The 27,117-nt window shown below is 37.0% G+C and overlaps 1 protein-coding gene across 2 annotated transcripts in view; it reads left to right on the top strand.

The window, feature by feature from the left end:
• The window catches only part of akap6 (A kinase (PRKA) anchor protein 6), a 249,859-nt gene that overhangs the window by 190,833 nt on the left and 31,909 nt on the right, over nt 1-27,117 (top strand). For both annotated transcript variants that reach the window (XM_067455963.1, XM_067455962.1), the window contains exon 10: nt 17,559-17,705. In XM_067455963.1, the coding sequence (XP_067312064.1) occupies nt 17,559-17,705 (147 nt within the window). The remainder of the gene's footprint in view (nt 1-17,558; nt 17,706-27,117) is intronic.

Raw genomic sequence — 27,117 nt, 5'->3', positions numbered from 1 at the left:
ATATTACTGTAGCTATACCCATTAATAATAGATGCAGTACTTCCTTAAAAATAAGGAAAACAACCATAATGAAATGACCCTTCATAATAGATAATGTTTTACAGTTAAGCTACATATGGCAATTTATCTGTTCAATAAAATACCTTACTGACCTGCTGAGTAATAAAAACACCATCTCCGCATTGGTTTTACACTATTTTTTCAATCCCTCAGTTCTTGCCATCTCCCAGAAGCCAAGCTAATGTTGATTCTGGTTTTATTACGAGCTCTTGTTGTGTTTTGCCAGCAGACTCTCCTCTATTGGGCATTGTTTTAAAATGGGATTCCCGGACATTGGAGATTTAGCTGCTCCAAGTCAACCTTTCTCGCTCAGTGTGACTAATCTCTGCCACTCCCATACCACACACACGTCAAAGTAGCTAGAGCGACTTTTCTCTATTGACAGATATGACAAGACACGCACGAGCGAGTGACGTATGTTTCCCACGAAAACCTCCCTGCCAGGTCTAAAATATAAACAATTATAATAGGGTTACCATAGTGAATCAGGCTAAAACAAAAACATTTTGAGAAGATTGATTATGTATTGACTCATTATTTAAATTTGGATAATTTTGAATCAAAAAAGTTACATAAGGTCATTATTCAGCTCAGTTTAGTTCAATACAGTCAATGCTGCAACTCTATTCAGCAAATCTTTGTTTTACCATGGTGCCATATCCAAAAACTGTATTCAGCTTTTTTTTAAACCAGTTCTCCAGTATGTATATGCATGTGTCTGTGTGTCCATGTGTGTCTGTTTGCAGGCTGGAGTTCTCCTGCAACAGTCTGAAATCTGCCAGTGGCTTATGTCCTTATGTCTGTCACACACATACAGACACACACTCACACACACACACACACACACACACACACACACACACACACACGCGCGCGCACACACGCACATACACACACACTCTCACACTCTCACACTCATCTGTGCTCTCTGGAAGACCATTTTCCAGTAGCTAGGCAGTAGGAAAGCAGTATTAGCATTTTTGCCTTGAAGAACGCACTGTGGGGCTTTGGGAAAGTTTACTCATACGAGTTGAAAGCAGAGAGGGGCAGGAAGGGGGTGGTGCTCTAATTGTGGGCAAATAGTCCCGAGGCATTAAGACTATGGGAGACGAGATGAGAGAGAGAGAGAGAGAGAGAGAGAGAGAGAGAGAGAGAGAGAGAGAGAGAGAGAGAGAGAGAGAGAGAGAGAGAGAGAGAGCACGAGCATGCAGTGATGCAGTGTTTGAGAATATACTATAAGTATGTCTTTATGTGCATTTGGCTGTTCCCTTTCGATAGGAGGAGGAATAATGGCATTTTAATGCAGTGATGTAATGCCGGAGTTGTTCTCCGTACTGGACGACTGGCAGAGCGCGGTGTTGTTGTCTTTCTTCCCTGTTGTTTCACTGGCGCTGCTCCAGGATGCTGGACGGACCTCCACAGCAACGGACAACTCTTCAGAAAAAAACGGCCCTCTCTGTTTCCACTTTATGTCCTCTTCTCTTACTGCGGCTTGGCTCAGTTTGTGTGTTTTTCTCCCTCAGTGAGCACTCGGTGAGAGGGGCGCACACACACAAACACAAATATGCATAAATATGGGAGCTTTACACAACACCAATACAAGAAAAGAGGAGGTCGATTGCACATGCTCAAAGGAATTTATACAATTCTTGTGTTCATCGTCTGAGCTCCTGAAGACAAAATTAAGAAAGCTTTCTGTTTGCAAGCTCCAATCTGATTGGTTTGTCAATAAATCTCAATGTGAAATACAAATTAACTTTGAAACTTTTTGAGAGAAATTAATACTTTTATTCAGCTATGTTGCATTAAATAGTTCAAACGTAGCAGTAAAGATATTTATAATGTTACAAATTATTTCTATTTCAAATGGTTTGCTTTAGAACTTTCCATTAAAATATTACAATAGAAGACAATTCAATTTTCTTTTTACATATTTCACATTAGTTTTTACTATATTTTGATTAAATAAATGCAGCCTTGGTGAGCATAAGAGACTTCTTTCAAAAACGATCCCAAACATTTGAATGGTACTGTGTCCTATACGACACGGTATCCATCTATAAAGCATAGGGTTACACGTGTAATTTGTGTACAGACATTGGAAAGGTTGTAAAAAGAGCAGATTATCATACAATTTAGGTGTTAAATGTCGCAGAAATATCTATTGTGTATTGTTCTAACATTTGCAGATAAGCAAACATTTTAACTGTTACATCGTCCAGTTGAACACACATAACAAATAGAGATACATGTGCTATCAGGAAGAAATCCTCAAACTCTTGACCTCTGGTAGATGACCCAAGATTGAGAGTACAAGACCACCCTCAAAAGGGGTCAGGAAGGAGCCTTGGAGCCTCAGTGATCTGCAGTGGTGAAGCTCTGAGAGAATCTGTCTTGGCATGTGTGTGTGTGATGTTCTCTGGCTTCAGCGTTGTGGAAAGCCTTAGGGAATTCCTGTCTCACCTGCTGTTCGGTAGAAGTCTCGAGAAACAGTTGTACGGTCCCCTGAGAAATGGAGAGATTGGGCATTAAACGAGTGTACTCCGTCCATCATTACAGCTCCTGATCTGGCCCTCATGTTCTGCGCTATCAGCTGCACGCTTCTTCTGCAGACATGCTTTTTTCCCCTCCCCTCCCCAAAAAACAGCATTTTATGGTACACAAAAAATCTGAGTACAAGAATTACCCAGAATTGTTTTAATACTATTTTTGTAACAATTAGACTAAAATTTCAGTAAAAGTTCAATAATGTATATCAAATGTCATTTTTTAAATCAGAATTCATATTTATTATATTATATTATATTATATTATATTATATTATATTATATTATATTATATTATATTATATTATATTATATTAATTATATTATATTATACTAATTATATTATATTATATTAATTATATTATATTATATTATATTAATTATATTATATTATATTATATTATATTATATTATATTATATTATATTATATTATATTATATTATATTATATTATTGGTCAGTGTAATTTGAAACTAAATGTAATTAGTAGGCTGTATCAGGCCAGTGCCAGTATGTCAGATAAGGACAGGTGTTTGTAATACACCTAACTTATTCTAACGTAACGAATTTCGTTTTACATTTGGTATCAAGTCTTTCTAGTCTGCTGTACATGTTCAACTACATCACTTCCTGCATACGATCTAACCCCTGGAGAATCCATATATCATAATATCCAAATAGCATATATACCATATATCATAAAATGTATCTATATGACACTGGTGTGTTAATAAAGCCTTCAGAATGTCTTCTGAAGAAAATATTGGAGGATTTTGATATATATATATATATATAATATTGGTATCACTTTGCTTCAGAAGGCATTTTTAGTCCCCTGGTCTCTATTCACTGGCTGGGAAGAGCCAGGATATTATTTAACTCTCTGAAGTAGGCTGTGGTCGATTTTGGTCGTACAGGCAAGTGTTATAGATCATCATAATCTGTTACGTTTCTACTTTTATGTGTGTGTACTCAATACTCAAACAATAAATCAAAATGTTGTTCTTTTTGCAAAATAAAGAAAACAAACTTGATGCGCTATCTCAGCGAAGTCTTTTCTGATTCTCTTTAGAAACTGAACTGTAACTTAGTGAATACTAGTCACACAAACATGAGACATATGTCTAAAGATACGTTGAAATGTCAGGTTTTAAATAATGGAAATCAAATCCAAAAAAATATTCTGTGTTTATGTAATCTGTTTGTAAAGAGAGCGATGTGAATCAGTAGCAAGCCTCTTCATTAGTGTTTACTAATTGCGCTTTCTTTTGAAAGTCAAATACTGACGTGATCCATGCTAGCAGCGTCAATGCCCACATCAAATCAAATAAACACATTAAGATTAGAGCATATACTTTACATGGTTTAGAGATGTGTGAAGAATAATCCTGGAATATTTTTTTCTCAGAAGAACTCTGATTGTGTTCAGCTTAAAGAAGAAAGACATACACACCTTGGTTTGAGGCTGAGTAAACCATGGGATACATTTCATTATGGGTAAACTATTCCTTTAAGAAATATTGCAAAAAAAACTTTTTTCACACACATGATGGTGTATAAAAACCTTGTATTTTCCCAGATCCCCTCCCCTAGCCCTTCCCAGAAGCCACCCTGCTAAACTCTGGACTTCCTTGAGGACGGAGTGTCAAACTCTGCACAATTAACGCGAGAGGACTATAGTGTGTGTGCCCTGTGCTGTACCATTCATCATAAAGCTTTTACATTGACCTTGACACCCACTTCATTAGAATAAAGATTGTCTAGCGTTTAGGCTACATTGTTCCTCTGCTCCCAGACCCCATGCAAATTCCCGCTTGGGCTCAGGCGCGGCGGGTCTGTCAGAGGTCATCTGCATTAAATGATTGCCGCTATTCTCCAACTGCTTCTTTTCATTCGGCTCACAAATTTGAAACCCCTCTTCCTGCTCAGGACGGGAACCTGCCACTGCTGCTGCCCGCCGCTGGGAATTTAACTCCTCCCTCCCATGACTACAGTCCTATTACTCCATCTAATGATTACCAGTGTTGGGCAGTAGCGAGTTACAAGTAGCGACGCTACTAGCTTAACTACATTTTTCACTATCTTGTCAGTAGCTCAGTTACTTTTAAAACAGTGTAGCTTTTCCAGTAGCTAACTAAATTATACAGCAAGTAGCGGAGTAGCGTGACGAAAAGCTATTCCGTTTTTGGGTTCTGGATCTGACGACCGACCAGAACGAGCAGAGCGGAGCGGTGTTACGGAAGCTCAGCTTGCGGACGCGCTTCAGTTTCAGAAATTCAGTTTCAGGTTATGTTTTAGTGTCGGTAACATTTCTCACATTGTCCCACACAAACTCTTTAATCATCCCACATTTGGTTTGTTTGATGGTGGTAAACCTAATCCGGACTGCTGAATATTTATTTTAAGTTGCATAGATTTTATGCTTGCACTGATGTTACATTTTTAGCCATGTTGCACTTTGACAGTCAGTTTGAGATATAGGCAATATTAGATTATTGTGTTTATTGTATCAATTATTCAAATGATTCTGACAGTTTTTGCCTTTGAAATGACTATGGAAAAAAGTGTCCCAATCAACCTGAATTCACACTATACTCTTTGAAATCAATTACATTGCATTATATTGCTTGAAACCCCAAATAGTATAACATTATTCATTAATTATTCAAAGTTATTTGTCATTGTAAAAAAAAAAAAAAAAAAAAAAAAAAATTAGTTTCAATGTAGCTATAGCTACTTTTTGATCGTAACTTGTAGTGTAGCTAACTACTTTTTCAAAATGGTAGCTTGAATGTAACTTAACTACTTTAACTTGCAAGTAGCTTGCTTATAAAGCTACAGTTTCAGAGTAGCTTCCCCAACACTGATGATTACCTGGAGCGTAAGGTTAGCTTCTCCGAGTGTGTATTACAGGATATGGGGTGTTTCTCCTAGAAAGCTTATATGCATTTAATACAACTGTATGTCAAGTGACTCGTTTGTATCTATTTTTATTTCTCCCAAGATGTTTTTAGGATAAATATCTGAGATAATGCTTATATTCTCTGATGAAAATGAGTCTAAAGAGAAGAGATTTTACATGTAAAAATCGCTGGCAGGATGTTTGGTGTTTTGGGTCATTGCCAGGGCGTTGCTATGCTGTTTCTTGGGGTTTCTGGGTTGCCTACTAGCCCAAGTCTCTGATTTTCTGGTTTATATATATATACAGGTCCTTCTAAAAAAATTAGCATATTGTGATAAAAGTTCATTATTTTCCATAATGTAATGATAAAAATTTAACTTTCATATATTTTAGATTCATTGCACACCAACTGAAATATTTCAGGTCTTTTATTATTTTAATACTGATGATTTTGGCATACAGCTCATGAAAACCCAAAATATCTCAAAAAATTAGCATATTTCATCCGACCAATAAAAGAAAAGTGTTTTTAATACAAAAAAAGTCAACCTTCAAATAATGATGCTCAGTTATGCACTCAATACTTGGCCGGGAATCCTTTTGCAGAAATTACTGCTTCAATGCGGCGTGGATATGGAGGCATTCAGCCTGTGCCACTGCTGAGGTGTTATGGAGGCCCAGGATGCTTCGATAGCGGTGTTGAGTGTTGGGTCTTGCGTCAGTCAACTTTCTCTTCACAATATCTAACAGATTCTCTTTGGGGTTCAGGTCAGGAGAGTTGGCAGGCCAATTGAGCACAGTAATACCATGGTCAGTAAACCATTTACCAGTGGTTTTGGCACTGTGAGCAGGTGCCATGTCGTGCTGAAAAAACGAAATCTTCATCTCCATAAAGCTTTTCAGCAGATGGAAGCATTAAGTGCTCCAAAATCTCCTGAAAGCTAGCTGCATTGACCCTGCCCTTGATAAATCACAGTGGACCAACACCAGCAGCTGACATGTCACCCCAGACCATCACTGATTGTGGGTACTTGACACTGGACTTCGGGTATTTTGGCATTTCCTTCTCCCCAGTCTTCCGCCAGACTCTGGCACCTTGATTTCCGAATGACATGCAAAATTTGCTTTCATCCAAAAAAAGTACTTTGGACCACTGAGCAACAGTCCAGTGCTGCTTCTCTGTAGCCCAAAAGTGGCTTGACCTGGGGAATGCGGCACCTGTAGCCCATTTCCTGCACATGCCTGTGCACAGTGGCTCTGGATGTTTCTACTCCAGACTCAGTCCACTGCTTCCGCAGGTCCCCCAAGGTCTGGAATCGATCCTTCTCCACAATCTTCCTCAGGGTCCGGTCACCTCTTTTCGTTGTGCAGCGTTTTTTTGCCACACTTTTTCCTTTACTTTTGACTTGATACAGCACTCTGGGAACAGCCTATTCGTTCAGAAATTTCTTTCTGTGTCTTACCCTCTCGATGAGGGTGTCAATGATGGCCTTCTGGACAGCAGTCAGGTCGGCAGTCTTACCCATGATTGCGGTTTTGAGTAATGAACCAGGCTGGGAATTTTTAAAAGCCTCAGGAATCTTTTGCAGGTGTTTAGAGTTAATTAGATGACTCAGATGATAAGGTTAATAGCTCGTTTAGAGAACCTTTTCATGATATGCTCATTTTTTGAGACAGGAATTTTGGGTTTTCATGAGCTGTATGCCAAAATCATCAATATTAAAACAATAAAAGACCTGAAATATTTCAGTTGGTGTGCAATGAATCTAAAATATATGAAAGTTTAATTTTTATCATTACTTCTGTTACATTATGGAAAATAATGAACTTTTATCACAAAATGCTATTTTTTTGAGAAGGACCTGTATGTGTGTACAGGTTATTATATATATATATATATATATATATATATATATATATATATATATATATATATATAATAACCTGGTTACACACAGGTAACCTGTACATATATATATATATATATATATATATATATATATATATATATATATATATGATAGGGTCCCTCTTTGAGATATTTTCCACTAATGAGATCTTCTTGTCTCAGTTGTTACTCTTAGCCAGCAGTGAAATGAAATGGAGAGTAAAATGGCTTTTGGAAGTTTCCTTTATAGATTTATAGATTTTGGTCCTGGGAAAAACACCCTAGTAATCTTGCATGTTTCTCCTCTATTTTCAGAAGAGTTCTAAGCAGTTGTCTAATTTGTCTTTTTAATAATCTCTGTCTAAGAGTTTTTGATGAAGTCTCTGGAGCCTTGAAAGAGCAACCACTTTTTTGCTTTTTTATCTTTAAAAATGGCTAAATATCTATTATCGCTAAATATTTAATTTTCTTATACTTGTTGACAGTGGAGAACTGCAGCATTTGTTTTGGAGATGAATTAAAGGCACCCACACACTACAAGATAATTGAGCCGATATTGGACCCAATTCCGACTATCCTAGGTAAATTCCTGACTATCTTGACGGTTCTACAGATTGTGTTATCAGATTTTCCTGTGGTGTGAGTGATTAAATCTGCTCAGCAGAACGTCTGAGCCACATCTCAAACCATAATTTGCGATTACACTCAGGACTCTGGTTGTTTGTGAATGAATCTGTTAGTGTGTTTGTTTTTTTGTTTTTTTTGTCACATCGTGCCACTCCACACACTATAGAAACAAAACTGTTAAATCTATGATTTTTTTTATCATCATGTTTGTGGTCTCTCACAATTTGAAAATCTGATGAGATTTTAAATATCTTTTAGTGTTGGCCAGCCTTTACTCTTTCATGGGTTGTGGGGCCGAAGCTCTCTGTCTCTGTCTCTCTCCATCTCTCTCTCTCACTCTCTCAGTCAGTCCCTGGCTTTGGACCCAAATATATCTCCATTATTATAACATCAGTCAAAAGCAGACGGCCGATCCCACAAAAAAACTCCAGAATGAAAAGGCTCATTCTGCTCTACAGATATAATTGGAATTAAATTATTAATGAGAGATACTTAAAAAAGATTGTTTTATGATTCGCTATTAGTGAATTTGCTATTCATTTTAATATTTGTCATTTGATTTATAACGGGATAATGCAATATAGGCCCCAATTAACAATGCGTGGCCTGTGTAATATGATTTTCGGTTAATGCAAATGGAATAAGCTAGAAGAAAGCAAGCGATTCGACTCCTCAAATGTAATTTTCTCAGCCAGTTTTGCCAATTTTAAATGACATTGTACATTTTAATTTTCCCTCTCTTTTTCAAAGGTTGCAAATTTATACTCATTGAGCCGAACTGCCATTAATTTACATGGGAAATTACTTGCAGAGTTGAAATATCTGTCACGTTCACACCTATTTACTTTTAAAAGCTCCAGCAATGGAGCGGGGTAGAAGGTTACAGGGAATTCAGGCACATTCCTAACTAACTTCTGTTTGTAGTCCAAACCTTTTAAACATGCCTGCAGGAAAAGAAAATTCACACGAGATCTCTTTAATATCTCAATTGTTTGTCCTAGACAGCAGTGACATTAGCAAACTGACACCTAAGGGATTTTTGAAAACCATCTTTGACAAAGTTCATTTGAAGGGTTAGTTCACTGAAAAAAGAAAATTCTGTCATCATTTTACTCACTCTCACGTTGTTCCAAACCCGTGTGACTGACTTTCTTTTGCTGAAGAATATAGGTACATATTTTATGAGCTTCACATATGGGTACTTTATACAGACTTAAGGTAAAAGTCCAGATAAATATACAGTGATCTTTTAAAGATATCTTTTTCTCAATGAATGAGGATTCCTCTGTTAGCCTTCATTGAATAGATGCAACTGTTCTTCAAAATATTCTCTTTGGTGTTCTATACTGAAGAAGGACAGTCATACAGGTTTCGTAGGATATGAGGGTGAGAAAATTATGACAAATTGTAATTGATTTTAGTAAATCGCATCTAACATCACTCCATCTAGAAATCGCTCCATCCATATTGTTGAATTTTTAAAAGTCATAATTTACTCATCCATGTTGTTTCCAAACCCATGTGATTTTTTCCCTATCCGTGAAACAACATTAAAGGAGATGTTTTGCATAATGTATGAGTGTTTTTTTCCTGGACACCATTTTCCATATATTGAAAGTGGAGAGTCATTTTACTGCCAGACTCAAAAGAACAAAAAGCACCATCAAAAACAGAGACATATTATCAGTGAATAATGTCTTAAATTGCAGTCTGTTTCTAACATAAAACTATCATTTGGCTTTAGAAGATGTAGAATATAGTATAAAGTCATATGGACTTTTATGGTGCTTTTATTTTCTTCTTCTGCATTCATTGTATGGAAACAGTGCTCAGACATTCTGCGAAACGTCTCCTTTTATAAAAGGTTTGGAGCAACAAGAGGGCGAGTAAATGATGACAGGCCTTTGATTTTGGGGTGATCTTGCCCTTTAAGTCTATGGAGCTCTGAAAGGGCATCTCTGAGCAGTAAGTTTCCTGTGCTGTGAGCAGCAGTAGCTCTATGAATTCTGGCACCATCACTTTAGATTACAGCCAGGCTGAGCAGAGCTGAACAGATCTTAGGCCTCTCTCGGCTCTTAAAGCCCAGAGTTCTTGGCTGATTGCATTGTTTCCTATGTTTGTCTAGTGAAGAAAAATGCCACGCTCAGTGTTAGAGAGGGATGGGGTGTGAGTATCTTTCCATGAGAACCCCTCCTCCCAGAACTCACAGCTGAGCTCCAGACCCCGGGCCCTGGATAAATAGTGCCTTTGTTCGCCATTCAATGGCATTAGGCATGGGCTTCCTATGGGGGTCACTACCAATCCTTATGAGGGGACAGAAGGGGAGGCTGAAAAAGAACAACACATCTAGACCAAAAACTTCCAGCTGATCGGAGGTAGATGAGCAGTGACGGCCGCAGTTTAATGATATGATATGATAATCATAAGTTGTGAGTGAATATAAAACAAAAATTTCACCTCAAAACCAAATAGAGAAGAATGAGATTTTTATATATTTACATAAATTAATACATAAATTAAGCCTTTTTGTTCACATTCAAAGTTTTTAATTGTATACATTCTTTTTATTAAGTAAGCACACATTCTTATTAAAAAAGAATGATATATTATTCAGATTGCAAAGTAAATGTGTGAAGCATTTAATAATTTTGGATAAAATCATTTTAGATTAAAAAAAATCATGCATGAGAGCATGAGAAAAGAGTTTTTTGTTGTTGTTGTTGTTTATTTTTGATAGAACTCTTCTGAAAATAGAGGAGAAACATGCAAGATTACTGGGGTGTTTTTCCAAGGACCTAAATCTATAAAGGAAACTTCCAAAAGCCATTTTACTCTCCATTTCATTTCACTGCTGTCTAAGAGTAACAAATGAGACAAGAAGTGAAATCTCATTAGTGAAAAATATCTCAAAGAGGGACCATATATATAATATATACACAATTTAATATTTAGTATTATATATGAGCTGAAATATAACCTGGACTTTGCTTTGTGAGATTCAAACAAAACATAAGTCCCAGATCTCCAGATCTCCTTCTGTATAAATCTCCAGGGCTAAAGGCCTTTTCTGCTGTGTCTTAGCACTTGTGCGGCATCAGTTGGGCTGACCAGGCTTTTCTTTGTTCATTGGATCTTTTGAATCCCTCATTATCACTTTAGAAACCTGCGTAATGCATCATCTTTAGCTAGAAGGGGAGGAGAGTGAATTTTGAGAGTTGTTTTATACTCCATATTGTTGTGCAGATTGTATGCTATTATGTCGTCGAGAAAGCGAGCCCCATGGGCCGACGTCTATGTGGTTTTGTAACTAACATTTTTCCCCCCTTTGCTCAACCTTTTCTTGTCGTCGTGAACGATGGCATTGTCTGTGCAATTTGTTGCCACTCAATGCATTTTGACAATGTGAAGTGTATTTGGTCCCTTGTCCATCCCTGAAGGAACCTCCTGCCAGCTGAGGTCTGGAAAGGCTGGTGGAAACTCTCCTGGGTCCCTCACTGACCCCATAGTGACTGCCCACCTTGTTCTTAACCAAAGAGAAGAGAGCCGGGTGAAAAAAAAAAAGCGCTTGACTCAATACGAGCCTTCTATACCAGCTGTAAAATGGCTTATTCTTCTAGTCACCATGGTGACAATTAACAGTGTTTCAAGGACTTTTGTTCCCGGCCGGTTTAAACAGAATACACCCCCCTTTCGGCGCAAAGTGATTTTTCACGAAGGAGGAAAAGCAGCATCTATTTTGCATGAACAGTAAGGATTCACATCCAAATGGAGGCTGTGCGTTTTCTCCTCCTTTTAAAGTAAATATGTAGCTTTTTACTTCCTGGTCTTTCAAACCCGGCGCTCACACATCTTTGAGAGCTTGGCTCGCGCCCCTCAGCTGCACTGGGTTTCCATCAATGGGCCTCTTCTGCGCGGTCTTCCTCCCCTCTCGACTGCTTCCTCTGCGCCTCCCTCCCCGAGCAGCCGTCTAGAGCGAATTACAGACATCAAGGATGCTGGCAAGATATGAAAAGGCCTCAAACTGATTAAGTAATTATCAGTTTTCCCAGCTTCATTCAGCTCTGTATCACGAAAGCATATCAAATTTCATATTTTGTACCTCTGAGTCAATTTGTAACTCATCAGCTCATAGTGTAGGTTTTCATGTGGCTGATGCATATTCAGTTTTTTCTCAAATGGATTCCCTTTCCTTCGTGCTAAACATCTAATACAGCAGCTTCGGTGGATAATCGCAGAAGCCCAAAATGGACTTTTTTTTTTTTGCCCTTCAAAGATTCATTTCAGGGAAAAGGAAAGATGTTATTACTTCTTTTTTGATTTAGAGACAGTGCAGAATCCGTCATTGAGATGAGGGCCCGTTGGGAGGCCGGGAGTGTCCTGTGAATTCTCATTTCGTCGCCTGGCTTCTGACGTGTGAACGTTAGCATAAAATGATTTGAATACGCCCCATCTCCGCCTCAGTTCATGGAGTCTTACTTCTGTTGTCTCAACAAGTTACAGAGCCTGAACAAACTTTAATTTAATGGATAAGATGAATCTGCGAAACCGCATTAAGTGTGTTCATGTGTGACTGCATTTTTGCTGACATTTCCAGACTCACGTTCATTAATATGTGAAATAAATTAAACGCACAAGGGCTTGTTGAAATTTCATCTGTTTTGCAGCCATCTTTGCTCACTATTGCAGTTATTAAAAGTGCTTTACTATTAAAAGACTGTTTGTAAAGCTACCTGTTATAATCATGTGATCTCAAGGAGTGTCCTGACATGTTGCACTGATGTCCTACTTTGGGCTAGTGATGCAAACAAACCCCTAGCTCTAGTGGTTCACCTTCAGCTGGTTACTCCTCTTGCACCTTTTGTGATGCAGACTTGAATGATGCCTCTAATACAGCTTGATATATATGAATACAGATGTCAAAAATGAACACTAGGCTTTTCAACAAGTTATATTGACATAATTATATTCTATTTTATGATGAATAATAGTACTTGTCAATATAATATATCAACCAAAAAAAAACTCTAAACTATTCCTCCACTATTTTTCTTTTCTTCTTCCCTTTCTCCGGTTTTTGCTACTCTGAGCGGTATACAAATCTTGGTATTTGGGGCACTTTTTGCATTTCTTTGCCTCTTCTTAACAGATGGCTTCCTGTACTCCTGAGTTGTAAGTCGCTTTGGATAAAAGCGTCTGCTAAATGCATAAATGTAAATTTAAATGTAAATATCATATTATACTGTATAAATATATAATATAAATAGTACATGTCAAAAGTTATGAAACATTAAAACATTTTCTGTTAAAAGAATTCTCTTAAGCTCACCAAGGCTTTATTTTTTTCATCAGAAATACAGTAAAACAGTAATATTGCGTTAACAAATGAAACCTTACTGTAAAGTGTTAGCTTAAGTTCATAAAGTCGATTGGTTATGAACATGAAGCAGAGCAACAGCTCACTGTGTAATGGAGCATATTGAATGCAGTTTCAAAATGGCCCTGAAATTCTAAATTCAAATTGAATTCCCTGTATGAGTTTTTGTCTCATATTTCTATATGATATCACACAAGTAACAAGCGCAATATCACACGAGTGCTGTTTTTGTCCCGAATAGCACAAGTGCAAATGTGATATTGATTTTATACAACAGTTCAATAAATAAGAAGTTAATATTTTGTTATATATTTTAAACACAATATTGTCTGCTTTTACTCAGTTTTGCCAATGAAAGTATTACATATAAAGCCGGAGCAGAACTGTTGTGCATCTCTGAGCAATACACAGCTGTGTTTAGTTTCTGAAAGAATCCGAATTTTGAGAAAATCAATCGGGTGATCCAATTCATTTAATGGCCCATTCATAAAGAGAGCCATTGGGTGCTTCTCATTTCTTATTTGTGCACCCTCGCTTCCTTTCCTCGCGTCTTAGCTCCATCCCCTTAGGATGCTGCGTAAGGATACACCTGAGTATCTTTGCTCATGACTCCTCAGGAAGCTTTCTCGCTCCTCGTTCCTCGCCTGCTCGCAGTGCAATTAGAGAATTGAGATGTCCTTCAAGATGGCTGAGTTCGATCGGTCTCCAGATCATAAGCTGGAGGACGGAGGAGCGAGGAAACGATGAAGCACCCATTTACTTAATTCCTGAATTAATTAGAAATTTGAATGAATCGAATGAATTACTCAATTACTTACTCATTTAGACATTTACTGCTTACTTATTACTGCTGTAGTTTCTTAATCGATTAACCACTATTTATTGCATCCAAAATAAAATTTTGTGTTTACATATTATGTGTGTGTGTGTACTGTGTATAATTATTATGTATATTTAATAACACACACATGCATATATTTAAGATATAAACATGTAAACAAAAACTTTTATATTGGATGCGTTTAAATGTGATTAATCAGTTTGACTGCACAAGAAAGAAGAAGAAAAATATATCCATATTAATAAAAAAAAAACAATTAAAAGTATAATTCGCCCCAAAATGAAGATTGTCATCATTTACTCACCCTTATGGCCATTAAAGCCTAAAAGTTTATGCGTAAAGAATTCTATATGGAATAATAAAAAAACTAATTTCTAAAGCAACTTTATGATGCTTTTCACATTTAACACAATAATGACATTAAATGAACTTTTAGGGGTTGTCTGGATACCACCAGACCAAGCTCAATTTAAGATTGAACATTGGTCGGGGGAGTCTGCTCTGTATTTTCTGCTGCACGAGAGGCGTGATAAACGGGCATTATTCAAATGACTCAGTATGCAATTGGATAGTCCTTCAACCAATCAGACCACAAGCAACGGCCCATCCCTTCTCTATCCGTCATCCTGTTAAACCTGCCAATAGTGTGCCAGGTGGAGAAGCCAGTCTGTGATTGGTTCCCATAAAAGTGTAACAGAAGCAGTAGAAATGAATGAACAGGTTTCCAGACTGAGTTACACAGTGACATCAAATCCATGGCAGATCAGGCTGTGTAATGTAGTTATGTAGTTATACAAATTTGTGTCCTCATAAACCACATAAACAGGCACACACACACACACACACACACACACGCACACGTTTGTTTTTGTGACATATGGGGACTAATTTGGGGGTAATTGGGGGCTTTTTTTTTACATAAAAAAAAAATACCATAGACCTTAAATTGGATTGTGTGTTTGGTATGATTTGCTTCAGAAAAATGTAGTTTATTTCTAAAGTGATGTACTATGATGAGTTTGTAAGTGTGTCCTGTTGTGCACTGATAGCCTGTTTTTTTAGCTGTGCTCATCAGGGTTAACAGAGCAATGCCAGAAACATGTTTTTCCGTCACACCTCCACCTCGGTGGCATCTTTGGCCCTAGAATATGTTTTTCCTTATACCGACAATTACACAGTTGACTATAAAGTTTTCAAGCTTGAGCTCCTTGGGTTAAGTATGCAAATCGCCCGATCTAGGTTGCAACGGGGAAAGTGACTCACGGGCCAAAAGTCATCCATGCACGTAGCTAAGGTTAGCGTGATGCTTCAACTTCCCATCGCTCCGGCATTCTAATTACTCAGGCTATCTTTCCCTCCGCCTGCGTTCTCCATCAATAACCTGCCATTTTTTAAACCAATGAAAGGACTTAAAATCAATATTTGCTGTCAACAAACAAATTGTGTAATCCCCTTTACTTTAAAGCGGAGCGTCTTTAGTTTGGCGGCCACTATTAAAAACTGAAAGGGATGAATGATTTAAAAGGATGTGTGATACCATCTCCATCAAAACAAACGACAGTGAAAAATGAACGCTGGCCGGATGACAGCGAGGAAAGGGGGGAAAAACAGCACATTTAAATATTTAAATGCGCATCCGCCATAATGATAAATGACAACCGAAAACTAGAATCAAGTAGCTATTGATGCAGAAAATGAAATGGGGGAGAGACAGAGATAGAGAGAGGGAGGAAGAGAGGAATTAACCGAAATAAGGTGTCGAATATCATCACTTTCATCTTTTACTGTATGTTAGTCCAGCATTCAAACAGAAATGTCACAATTCTTCTCAACTAGTGTCGGCGAGTGACCTAACACAGTCAGTTAACCAATTAGAAATCACTATCACGTGACACTATTCTCCTGAAGTAACATATAAGATGACGTATGTCTGTGTGTAAAGATTTCAAGGAATGTGGAGAAAAAAAAAGATAAAGTAAAATATTTTACCTCTGTCCTAAAATTGGATTTGTAATCATGTAAATTTGGATGTGAAATCACAGATCTGGTATCATCTAAATCAGCAGAGTATCTTCTTCAATTTGATTTATTATATAAATATCATGTCTGAGTAGACAAGGAAGGGTTGCAACTCTGTTCTATGTATGTACCTATACTGGAACCAAATTTTACTCATTTGAAAATTGTAAATATTTGTTCAATCTTTTTTTCTTTTTCTTTTTTTTAATAGAAAATGTTTTATTTTTGTTTCCTAATTATTTAATTGCTTAATTAAAAAAAGGGGAAAGTATTTTTGATGGGAGATTATTAAAAAGAAAAAAATAATACATTTAAGTACATTTTATTAACAAAATAAATTATTATTATAAAGTTAAAAAGTTTTGGGTAAGATAAAAAAAAGAAATGAATATGTTTATTCAGCAAGGATGTATTTAACTGACATTAAAGACATTTATAATGTTACTTTATATTTTACTTTACTATAGTTTATTATTTTAACCCCACATGACATCTAGACACACACACACACACACACACACACAAACACGTTTGTTTTTGTGACATATGGGGACATTCCGTAGGCTAATGGTTTTTATACTGTACAAACCGTATTTTCTATCCCCTTACACTGCCCTACCCCTAAACCTACCCATCACAGGAAACAGTCTGCATTTTTACTTTCTCAAAAAAACTCATCCTGTATGATTTATAAGCATTTTGAAAAGTGGGGACATGGTCAATGTCCTCATTTTTCACCCTCTCCTGTGATACCTGTGTCATACCCATGTCATTATACACATTTGTGTTCTCATATGTCACAAAAACATGCCCACACACACACACACACACACACACACACACACACACACACACACACACATATATATTCAGAATTGGTTCTCTGGTTTTTAGTAAATCATTGTCATGAATTAAAAATTCGTTACTATGATTTGCACATTTGTTTAATTGTTTTAGTAAATCGTGGCCACTTTGAGCTAATTTGTTAAATGATATGTATATCTCATGTCATGTGGGGCTCCGTAATTCTTAATATTTACAATAGTACTGTTTACAGTATTTATAAATGCAACCTTGATAAAAAAATCTCAACCTTTTATTTTTTCAAAAAGATTGTGTTTTAATTGTACATCAATGGGCTTATCAACTATTCAAAGGGTGGAGAAAACACTTTACATCTAAATCTAAATCTCCATCTCATATCCTCGCCTCATTTTAATTGTAATAAAACCACAAAAGGCCATTCTTGAATGCTAACTGTGCTTCTCTCACCTTCTGACTGCTGTATGTTGTTTCTACAGGGGAACAGTGTGGAGATGTCCATGTGGCTTCCCAAGAAGACGCAGCTTCTGGGCTGGTCTGAATCTCTGAAGAGGAGCGGCACTGAACTTCCTGCCGACTTTGACCAGCGGCTGACGGCCCTCAGGAGCAAATGGGATCAGCTGGAGGTTGGTCTCTCTCTGTTCCGCCTACTGTATGAACATGCCATGTGTTTCAACTGCAACAAAGGAGAGTTACAAAACTTTAGAGTCTTGTTTGGGAAATCACTGTTAAAAACACAGAGCATCACATCAGTCAGAGGTTCCTTTATGGAAAGAAAGTGCTTCCTGAACAGTCAGCTCTCAAAGTCGGTGCTGCTCTGACACAGGTGAGTGTCACACCTTGAGACTGATCTCGCCTTGATCCAATGCGCCCTGCTGAGATGAGAAGGAAGCGGGCAGATAGGGAAGATTTGGAGCTGAGAATGCAAGAATAAGTTGAGAAGACATTGTCAGAATAAAACTGCTGCGTAAATTCATCTTAAAACACATTTGTTTGAATGCTTCCTTAGCTTCAAATTGACATTTCAAAGTTACCCTGTTTTTCTAAGGCTTTTTTAGACCCTTGATCAAAATTTCTCTGCAATGTTTCTACCTAGCTACATTACCTTTTCTTCTATTTTTAAGCTGTTTACTTGTACTTTCCTGCTGGATAAAATGCAGCTCATTTATCACACGTTTATCCAAAGTTACTTGCATTTGTAGTTTAGACTACTGTTCAAGGGTTTGGGGTCAGTAAGATTTTTATTTAAAAGAATTAAAAGTTTTTACGTTTTTTTTTTACTCAGTTTGTATTTAAAATGACATTTAAAGACATCTGTAATGTTACAAAAGATTTATATTTCAAATATGTTCTGTTATATATTTTCTATTCATCAAAGAATTCTGAACAAAATGTTATCACGGCTTCCACAACAATTATGATGCAACACAACTTTGGTAATAATTAGGGCTGTCAAAATTAACTCGTTAACGCAAATTCATTTTAACAGCACTAATTTTATTAATGCGCGATTAACGCCGTGCATTTTCTGTTTGATCCGGGGCCTAGTCCATAGTTGGAGAAATTGGGATCAGCCATAGAGGTAAAGGATGCAGCAGTAAACATTAATAGGGAAAGAAAAGGGTTAAAATTAACATTACTATTCTGAAACAAGTGCAGTTACATAAGCTACCATATTTTCTGTTTAACTTTTATTAGACTCCAGGTTGAAAGAAAAGTCCTTTTTTTTTCACTGAGCACATTCTCTGCAGTCCGAGCGCGATGCGCGAATGCAAGCTCACTGTCTCTCATATCCGAGGAAATTCATTAACACCATCACCAATTACACACTGTAAAAAAAATGTAAAAATGTTGGTTTTTGTTGGTTTAACTTAAAAAAGTAAGTAACCTGGTTGCCTTAAAATTTTGAGTTTATAGAAATAAAAAAATTGAGTTGATACAATGAAGGAAATTTGTTTAATAAATAGAAACTCTAAATATTCTTGTATCTGAACCACATACATTTTTTTATAAATCATGAAAATAGCACTATTTGGCATTTCACTGCATAACCAGAAATAAAACACACACAATTACATGCTTACAAAATCTTTTAATAATATTTTAATAAAGGTTGTCGAATCTCAAAAAAATTTCATTGTATTAACTCAAAATTTTAAGGCAACCAGGTAACTTTTTGTCTAAATATTTTTTTACAGTGCAGTACATGTGTTTTATTGAACTAGATACATTAAAATCGGCTAAAATGATACGCAAGTTACTTTTCTGAACAAGAGCGCTCCGGAGTCCGTGTTTATCACACTGTTCACGTGAATCACGGCACAGTTCTACACACACACACACACACATACACACACACACACACACACACACACACACACACACTCACACACACACACACACACACACACACACACACACACATACACAATACCGGCAGTTCAATAGATAGCGCGCAGCTCTTAAAGGGGCCACACTATATTCGTACTCGTGGAATAGGACCTCTCCCAGGCATTATGTGGTACTGGTGCGCTCCCAGGTCACCATGACAGCTTTCACATTACCAATTTTTCATAAAAACTATGCCTGTACTAAACTGCCAGTGTAAAAACTCCCTTTATTTATATTCTTTATAATCACTTCTTGTTCTTAATTTTTAAGCTTAGGCTTAAGAGACATGAACTAGTTCTTTGAAAAACATCTGTGACCTTTGATACATGTCTAGTCTTCATGCTCTGAGTATGGTTTCACTAATAACAAATGTACATTTGCATAAAGCATGCATATTTGTCCATACCCATGTTGATTAGAGTATTAAAAACTTGAAACATATTAATTTAAGATACATTTACAACATTTGAAAAAATGTGTGATTAAGTTGCAATTAATCGCAGGCTAACTTGTGACAATCATGCGATTAATCATGATTAAATATTTTAATCAAATGACCCTAGTAATAATAAGAAATCTTTCTTGAGCAGCAAAGCAGTTACTAAAGTTATTCAGTGAAGAGCAGTGAATGATTATTTGATTAACAATAAGTGACAAACAAATGCACAGATCTAATACACTGACAAGTGTTAGATTACTGTTTATATTCACAGAGATAGTTCACCCAAAAATAAAAATACTGTCATCATTTACTCACCCTCAAGATCTTCTAAACATGTATACATTTCTTTCTTCGGTTAAACACAAAATAAATATATGTTGAAGAATGTTTAAAACCAAACAGTTGATGGACCCCGTTACCTAACATAGTATGAAAAAAAGTCAATAAGCCCATAAATTGTTTGGTTTCTGACATTCTTCAAAATATCTTCGTGTTCAGCAGAAGAAAGAAATTCACACATGTTTGGGACAACTTGAGAATGAGTAAATGATGACAGACTTGTCATCTTTAGGTGAAACTGTCCCTTTAAGACTGGCTATTTGTCTTTGTAAATGCATGTCTGAAGCGCAAAGTAGCCTTTACTTAGTAGTCAGTGTTTCGCTCCCTCTCAGAGCCCGTGCACAGAACGCCGCCTGAGGAACAGCGTCTCTTTTACTGCTCAATATGCTTTTAACTCAAAGTGCTTTTTTTTTGTATCAAGCACGTCCGGCAGGAGACTTTATATTACGACAGTCATGTTACATGACTGATTTGGATGTTACCTATGAAGGCTGAAAGCACACCACTTTCAGGGAAAGGAATGGAATGCAATATCATGTTTTCATAATTGTGGGAAGCCAAAACCGAAAAAAAAATTCTATTAATTGCATCCCTAGTAATTACATAATTTTTGAAAGCAAGGAACGGCCCTGCTCAAACTTTTTTACAGTAGTATATTTTCATAAGGGTTGCCTGATAAATAGAAATGATCAAATATCGCAAATGTACATATCGGCATGCGATATCTGAATGATTGGAATAGGCTACTTCAAAACGTTGTGAAAAGTCAAAGAAAATATCGCAGAAAGAATATGAAATATAAACGGTATAATTTTCAAATATAATTTAAATAGATTTTACACAATAAAAAAAAGCAATATCGTATCAAATATCGCATTATATAGCATACAAAAACCCAGCCTATAGACAGTGGCAGAACTAGACTTTTATACATGGGGTGGCAGAGGGGTGGCCAGGACTACTTTGGGGGGTCCATAGACTGTGAATATCATGTGTAATACTTAGCCAATTTGTTTTGACCGAGTAACATTAAATATGTAACAATAAATTAGCAACCACAATACTAGTAGGAGTGAAATTCCACAATTCTCAGCTGATATTCCACAGCAAAAACTACAAGCCTGCCTATTAATATAAATTTAAAACATTATTGCATACAAGCACTGTAAAAAAATGTAGGTCTCCAATTGAACATTTTCAAGTGACTGATCACATCTACATTTTTCAGTTGGCCGAATTGAATTTCTGTGAATGAAATTGCATTAATTCAGAGAATTTCAATTCGGCCATCTGAAAAATTTAGATATGATCAGTCACTAGAATACAGGTCCAAAAAATTAGCATAGTGTGATAAAGTTAATTATTTTCCATAATGTAATGATAAAAATTAAACTTCCATATATTTTAGATTCATTGCACTCCAACTGAAATATTTCAGGTCTTTTATTGTTTTAATACTGATGATTTTGGCATACAGCTCATGAAAACCCAAAATTCCTGTCTCAAAAAATTAGCATATCATGAAAAGGTTTTCTAAACGCGCTATTAACCTAATCATCTGAGTCATCTAATTAACTCTAAACACCTGCAAAAGATTCCTGAGGCTTTTAAAAGCTCCCAGCCTGGTTCATTACTCAAAACCGCAATCATGGGTAAGACTGCCGACCTGACTGCTGTCCATCATTGACACCCTCAAGTGAAAGGGTAAGACACAGAAAGAAATTTCTGAACGAATAGGCTTTTCCCAGAGTGCTGTATCAAGGCACCTCAGTGGAAGTCTGTGGGAAGGAAAAAGTGTGGCAAAAAACGCTGCACAACGAAAAGAGGTGAACGGACCCTGAGGAAGATTGTGGAGAAGGACCGATTCCAGACCTTGGGGGACCTGCGGAAGCAGTGGACTGAGTCTGGAGTAGAAACATCCAGAGCCACCGTGCACAGGTGTGTGCAGGAAATGGGCTACAGGTGCCGCATTCCCCAGGTCAAGCCACTTTGGGCTACAGAGAAGCAGCACTGGACTGTTGCTCAGTGGTCCAAAGTACTTTTTTCGGATGAAAGCTAATTTTGCATGTCATTCGGAAATCAAGGTGCCAGAATCTGGAGGAAGACTGGGGAGAAGGAAATGCCAAAATGCCTGAAGTCCAGTGTCAAGTACCCACAGTCAGTGATGGTCTGGGGTGCCATGTCAGCTGCTGGTGTTGGTCCACTGTGTTTTATCAAGTGCAGGGTCAATGCAGCTAGCTATCAGGAGATTTTGGAGCACTTCATGCTTCCATCTGCTGAAAAGCTTTATGGAGATGAAGATTTCGTTTTTCAGCACGACCTGGCACCTGCTCACAGTGCCAAAACCACTGGTAAATGGTTTACTGACCATGGTATTACTGTGCTCAATTGGCCTGCCAACTCTCCTGACTTGAACCCTATAGAGAATCTGTGGGATATTGTGAAGAGAACATTGAGAGACGCAAGACCCAACACTATGGATGAGCTTAAAGGGTTACTTCAGCGATTAGCATATGGCTTTGTATCAGTAGAAACCCTGGAGAATATTCAAATGATTGTGCTTTTCCCCCTCATATCTCCCTGAGACGAGAGATTTATGCATTTTATTTCTGGAAAAATTCCTCCTATGATGCAAAATGACGATTTTTGCATCATAGGAGGAATGTTTGCCCAGAATCTAAAGACTACAGCCAGCAGAGGAAGCCATTTCCGCATGTTTTGAATCCGGCATTGGGGGATGGGAGATTACACTCAGCTTGCAGGGAGAGCTCAGCTTGCAGACAGGATCATTTAAACGGAGCTATGGTGTGCAATGTAAGTCTTTTAACTTCTCAAATTCATTTCTATGAAAGTTAAGCTTGCAAAGGCATGAACTGAAACGCGCCAGACTGAACTCGCGTTGTGAATGTATGCCGCGAATGTAGTCGCGATTACCTCAGCTCTCATCACTCGTGCAGTTAGTGCTCAGTGCTGTGAGACTCGCGCGGTGACTCACTCATTATATTGAACAGACACGATCAGTTTTTAATTGTAGTGTCTTCTCCAACTCAGTCACAAGTTGGTGGCTTTGGGAATGGCCTCACAGGGCAGCGAAGCATTCTGGGAATTGTAGTCTTTTATCCCCATGGGACAAATATAAATTTTCTGTCTTTTCTCAGTCTAGAAGACACCAAATTCAAAAATAATTTCACATTTCTACTGCATTGATGACCCAGTTTAAATACAGATTCATCTTCCCAGCGCTGAAGTACCCCTTTAAGGCCGATATCGAAGCATCCATAACACCTCAGCAGTGCCACAGGCTGATTGCCTCCATGCCACGCCTCATTGAAGCAGTCATTTCTGCAAAAGGATTCCCGACCAAGTATTGAGTGCATAACTGAACATCATTATTTGAAGGTTGACTTTTTTTTTGTATTAAAAACACTTTTCTTTTATTGGTCGGATGAAATATGCTAATTTTTTGACATAGGAATTTTGGGTTTTCATGAGCTGTATGCCAAAATCATCAGTATTAAAACAATAAAAGACCTGAAAAATTTCAGTTGGTATGCAATGAATCTAAAATATATAAAAGTTTCATTTTTATCATTACATTATGGAAAATAAGGAACTTTATCACAATATGCAATTTTTTTGAGAAGGACCTGTATTTTCAATTGCAGACTTTTTTGTTTTGCTTTTTTATATAGCAATAAAGTAAGAAGAATGCTAAGAATGAAGTGTTTGAAGTTTCAGGTTCAGGTAGCCTACAAACTGAATAACCTAATCAAACATAATACATTGCATAATTGTCACTGTATAAATTAAATATAGATTCATGCAACGTTTAAAACTAGATAGGCTACAAAAGTTATTCAGTCAAGTTCAGTGGGTGACCACCTTAGCCAGTTCATAAATGATGACCAGCTTCTACCATCAGAATCTAGTTTTAGCAGCATTTTCCAGCAGGGTATCCACAAGTTTGACAATTTCTGTAAAGGTAAAGTTATACAGCTCTTCACAGTGGTGTAATGCTAAATAATTTATCTTCACTAATAAAGAGTAAACACATACACCCACGTGGATATGCATCTGCAATGCTCCTTAACATTAGCATAACAGCCTTTGATCTGAAACATGAATTTTTTCGGAGAGTTTCAATGTGTCAAACAACTCACATCTTCCCTCCCTGTCGCAATCAAGCATTAATTAGAATTATCCAGAAAAGGAATATTCACCGGCGCTTGGCCACGGCAAACTTTCTGACTGGCGTGAGCGTGCGCGACGCGTCTTCGCAATGAGTGGCGTCTCGTTAGGGCGTGTGCGACAGGAATAAACCGTCAGCGGTGCGGAGAGTTCAATCTGAGCGGCGCTGCTCCCTGCACCGCGCATTATGCCGTCTCAATTGCATATTAAACAAGCCTATCAAGTCAGCCATTGGCATCTGCTGTGCTGACACAAATTGTGAATTAAATGAAATTGATGTCCCCTGTCGTATATATTTATGAAGACAGACCATTCTCTGAAGTATTCTGCTTATGAAGAATTTATGATTGCAAACTGTTCCCGAACAAAATAAAGTGGCAATAAATTCCTGTTTTTTTGCTGTGTGACCCTCCAAGGGCATTGACTTCACCTCCCACTGAGACATTTGTTACTCAGAGAAAACAATGGCTGTATCTGGATTCCATTGATGCCAGTCAAATCATCTGTATTCAGATGAGTGGAAAGGACAGGGAAATAAAAGGAGAGAGAGGAATAAACAGTGGCAGTTGAAAAATTCTTCTCGCTGTCCATGAAACTGGTCTTTTTGGGCCGGATTGAATTAAATAAAACTTTTAACGACATGTCCTATCCTCTCTGTGACCCACAGAATTAAAAAAAGTTTTTGTTTCTGTATATAACATTTATATGTAAATTTGTATTATGATGTCATTCATTAGCACTGATAAATGTGGGTAGTTATGTCCAAATAGTTTTCCTCCCATACGTTTCTTTTTTTTTTAATGTTAGAATATCTACATAATCCATCGGTTTCTTAATTTGTTTCCTAGATTTTACATTTTTCTTTTTTATCTTTACTAAAGTGAAGCATAAAAGTCTCTAATGCTCACCAAGGCTCATTTATTTGATACAATAGTAATATTGTGAAATATTATTGGTAAATATTATTGCAAAATGTTCAGCTTCATTACTCCAGTCTTCTGTGTCACATGGTCCTTCAGAAATCATTCTAATATCCTGCTTAAGAACCATTTCTTATTATTATCAATTTTGAAGAAAAAAAAAGAAGCAGTTATTTGCTGCTTAATATGTTTATGGAAAGAAACCATAGATTTTTCAGTATTCTTTGATCAACATAAATTTCAAAAGAACAGCATTTATCTGAAATAGAAATCGTAACAATGTAAAAGTCTTACTATCAATTTTGTACAATTTCATTGTTAAAAGTGTCTCTTTATGAGTTGGATGGGTTAAAAAAGTAAGAGGGATTGGTGATGTCGCCCAAAAAGGAAAGTAGTTTCAGATGTGGAGTAAGTTATTTAATTTTAAAAACAGCAGTTTTTCACACTCTATGACCACGAAGGTCTCATAAAATCACTAAGATATCTGACTTTTCCTTAGTCAGCCCAGCAGAAAACCTCAACATTTTATTTTCAGCCAGAAGAACCCATTTTCACATTAAGGCTAAAATGTCCCTTGTCATTGAGTTGAGCCGTCCATTTCCTTTGCTATTAACACTGTGCTGACAGTAGAGAAACACAGATGTGTTAATAAAGGCAGGTCGTGGGATGGAGATGTGGCCGGATGTGTGCAGCCAAACCCTGAGAACTTAATTGATGCCGCATGCTGAAATAGCCACTTCAATGCTGCGTCATAATCACATCTGTTTCCATTCCAGCTTCCCAACACACGGCACACATAAAGGAAAGACAATTACAGCAGCCAGTGTGTATTAATTGGATAATGGTGTGTATTGTGTTTGCAATTGCCATCTCCGTATACAAGGTTCAACCTGTCTCTAAAAAGTGCGATTGCCAGGCAGGTGGGAATACACACAAACCCACTCACACACCCAAACGCACAGGCAGACTCAGCTCAGCATGGTTCTCGCTTCTCTTGCTGTCAGTCGGGGAAAATTGTTCAGCGGAGCCCATTTCTAAAATCATTGGTGTGTTTTTGCGGCTGATTGTTTGCTATTCAACAAACATTTGAATGTTGCTCTAAAATGCCACTTTGTGCGATGAGATTTTAACCCCTTCAGACTCATCAGATGAAACCGTCTGCTATCAGACACTTTAGGCGTACAGCAGCGGTGTGGATACGGCAGTCATCACCACATCTCACTTCTTAATTAAACCTAAATTATATGAGTTAATCACTATTAGTGTATAAAGCAGTTCAGTATATTTAAGTTGTTCTAGCCTGACGTCTGAATGAATTTTGTGTTTATGTTTAGTGGATCAACATTTATGTATTGGCGGAAAGACCATATAAAATCATGCACCTTCAAGTCATGAAATGGTCAGTGGTCACCATGAGTGCTATAAAATAGTTTCCAAAACACACTTGTAATCAGTTGTAATCAGTCCTCACTAACAATTTATTATCCTTATTTTATTATTTTTATTTTGTATCCCTTTATTTTATTTTGTATAGTATATTATATAGTATAATATTGTCTTTAATATTTATTTGAGGTTTTTTGTTTTATATTTTATTAACATTTTTAGTTTTATTTTATTTTTGTAGTATTCATTTTTTATGTATCATTGTAATATCATGTTACTACAGTAAAATTGGTATATAAAATCTGATAAATTGGGCTATCCTATCATGTTTGTTTCTTGTGGGTGTTTATGAACTCTTGTGTGACACCTCTG

Source organism: Pseudorasbora parva, chromosome 10, assembly GCF_024679245.1.
Source record: "Pseudorasbora parva isolate DD20220531a chromosome 10, ASM2467924v1, whole genome shotgun sequence".
Taxonomy (NCBI): domain Eukaryota; kingdom Metazoa; phylum Chordata; class Actinopteri; order Cypriniformes; family Gobionidae; genus Pseudorasbora; species Pseudorasbora parva.
The sequence above is the reverse complement of the archived record's forward strand: the minus strand, read 5'-3'. Positions and strand labels throughout refer to the sequence as shown.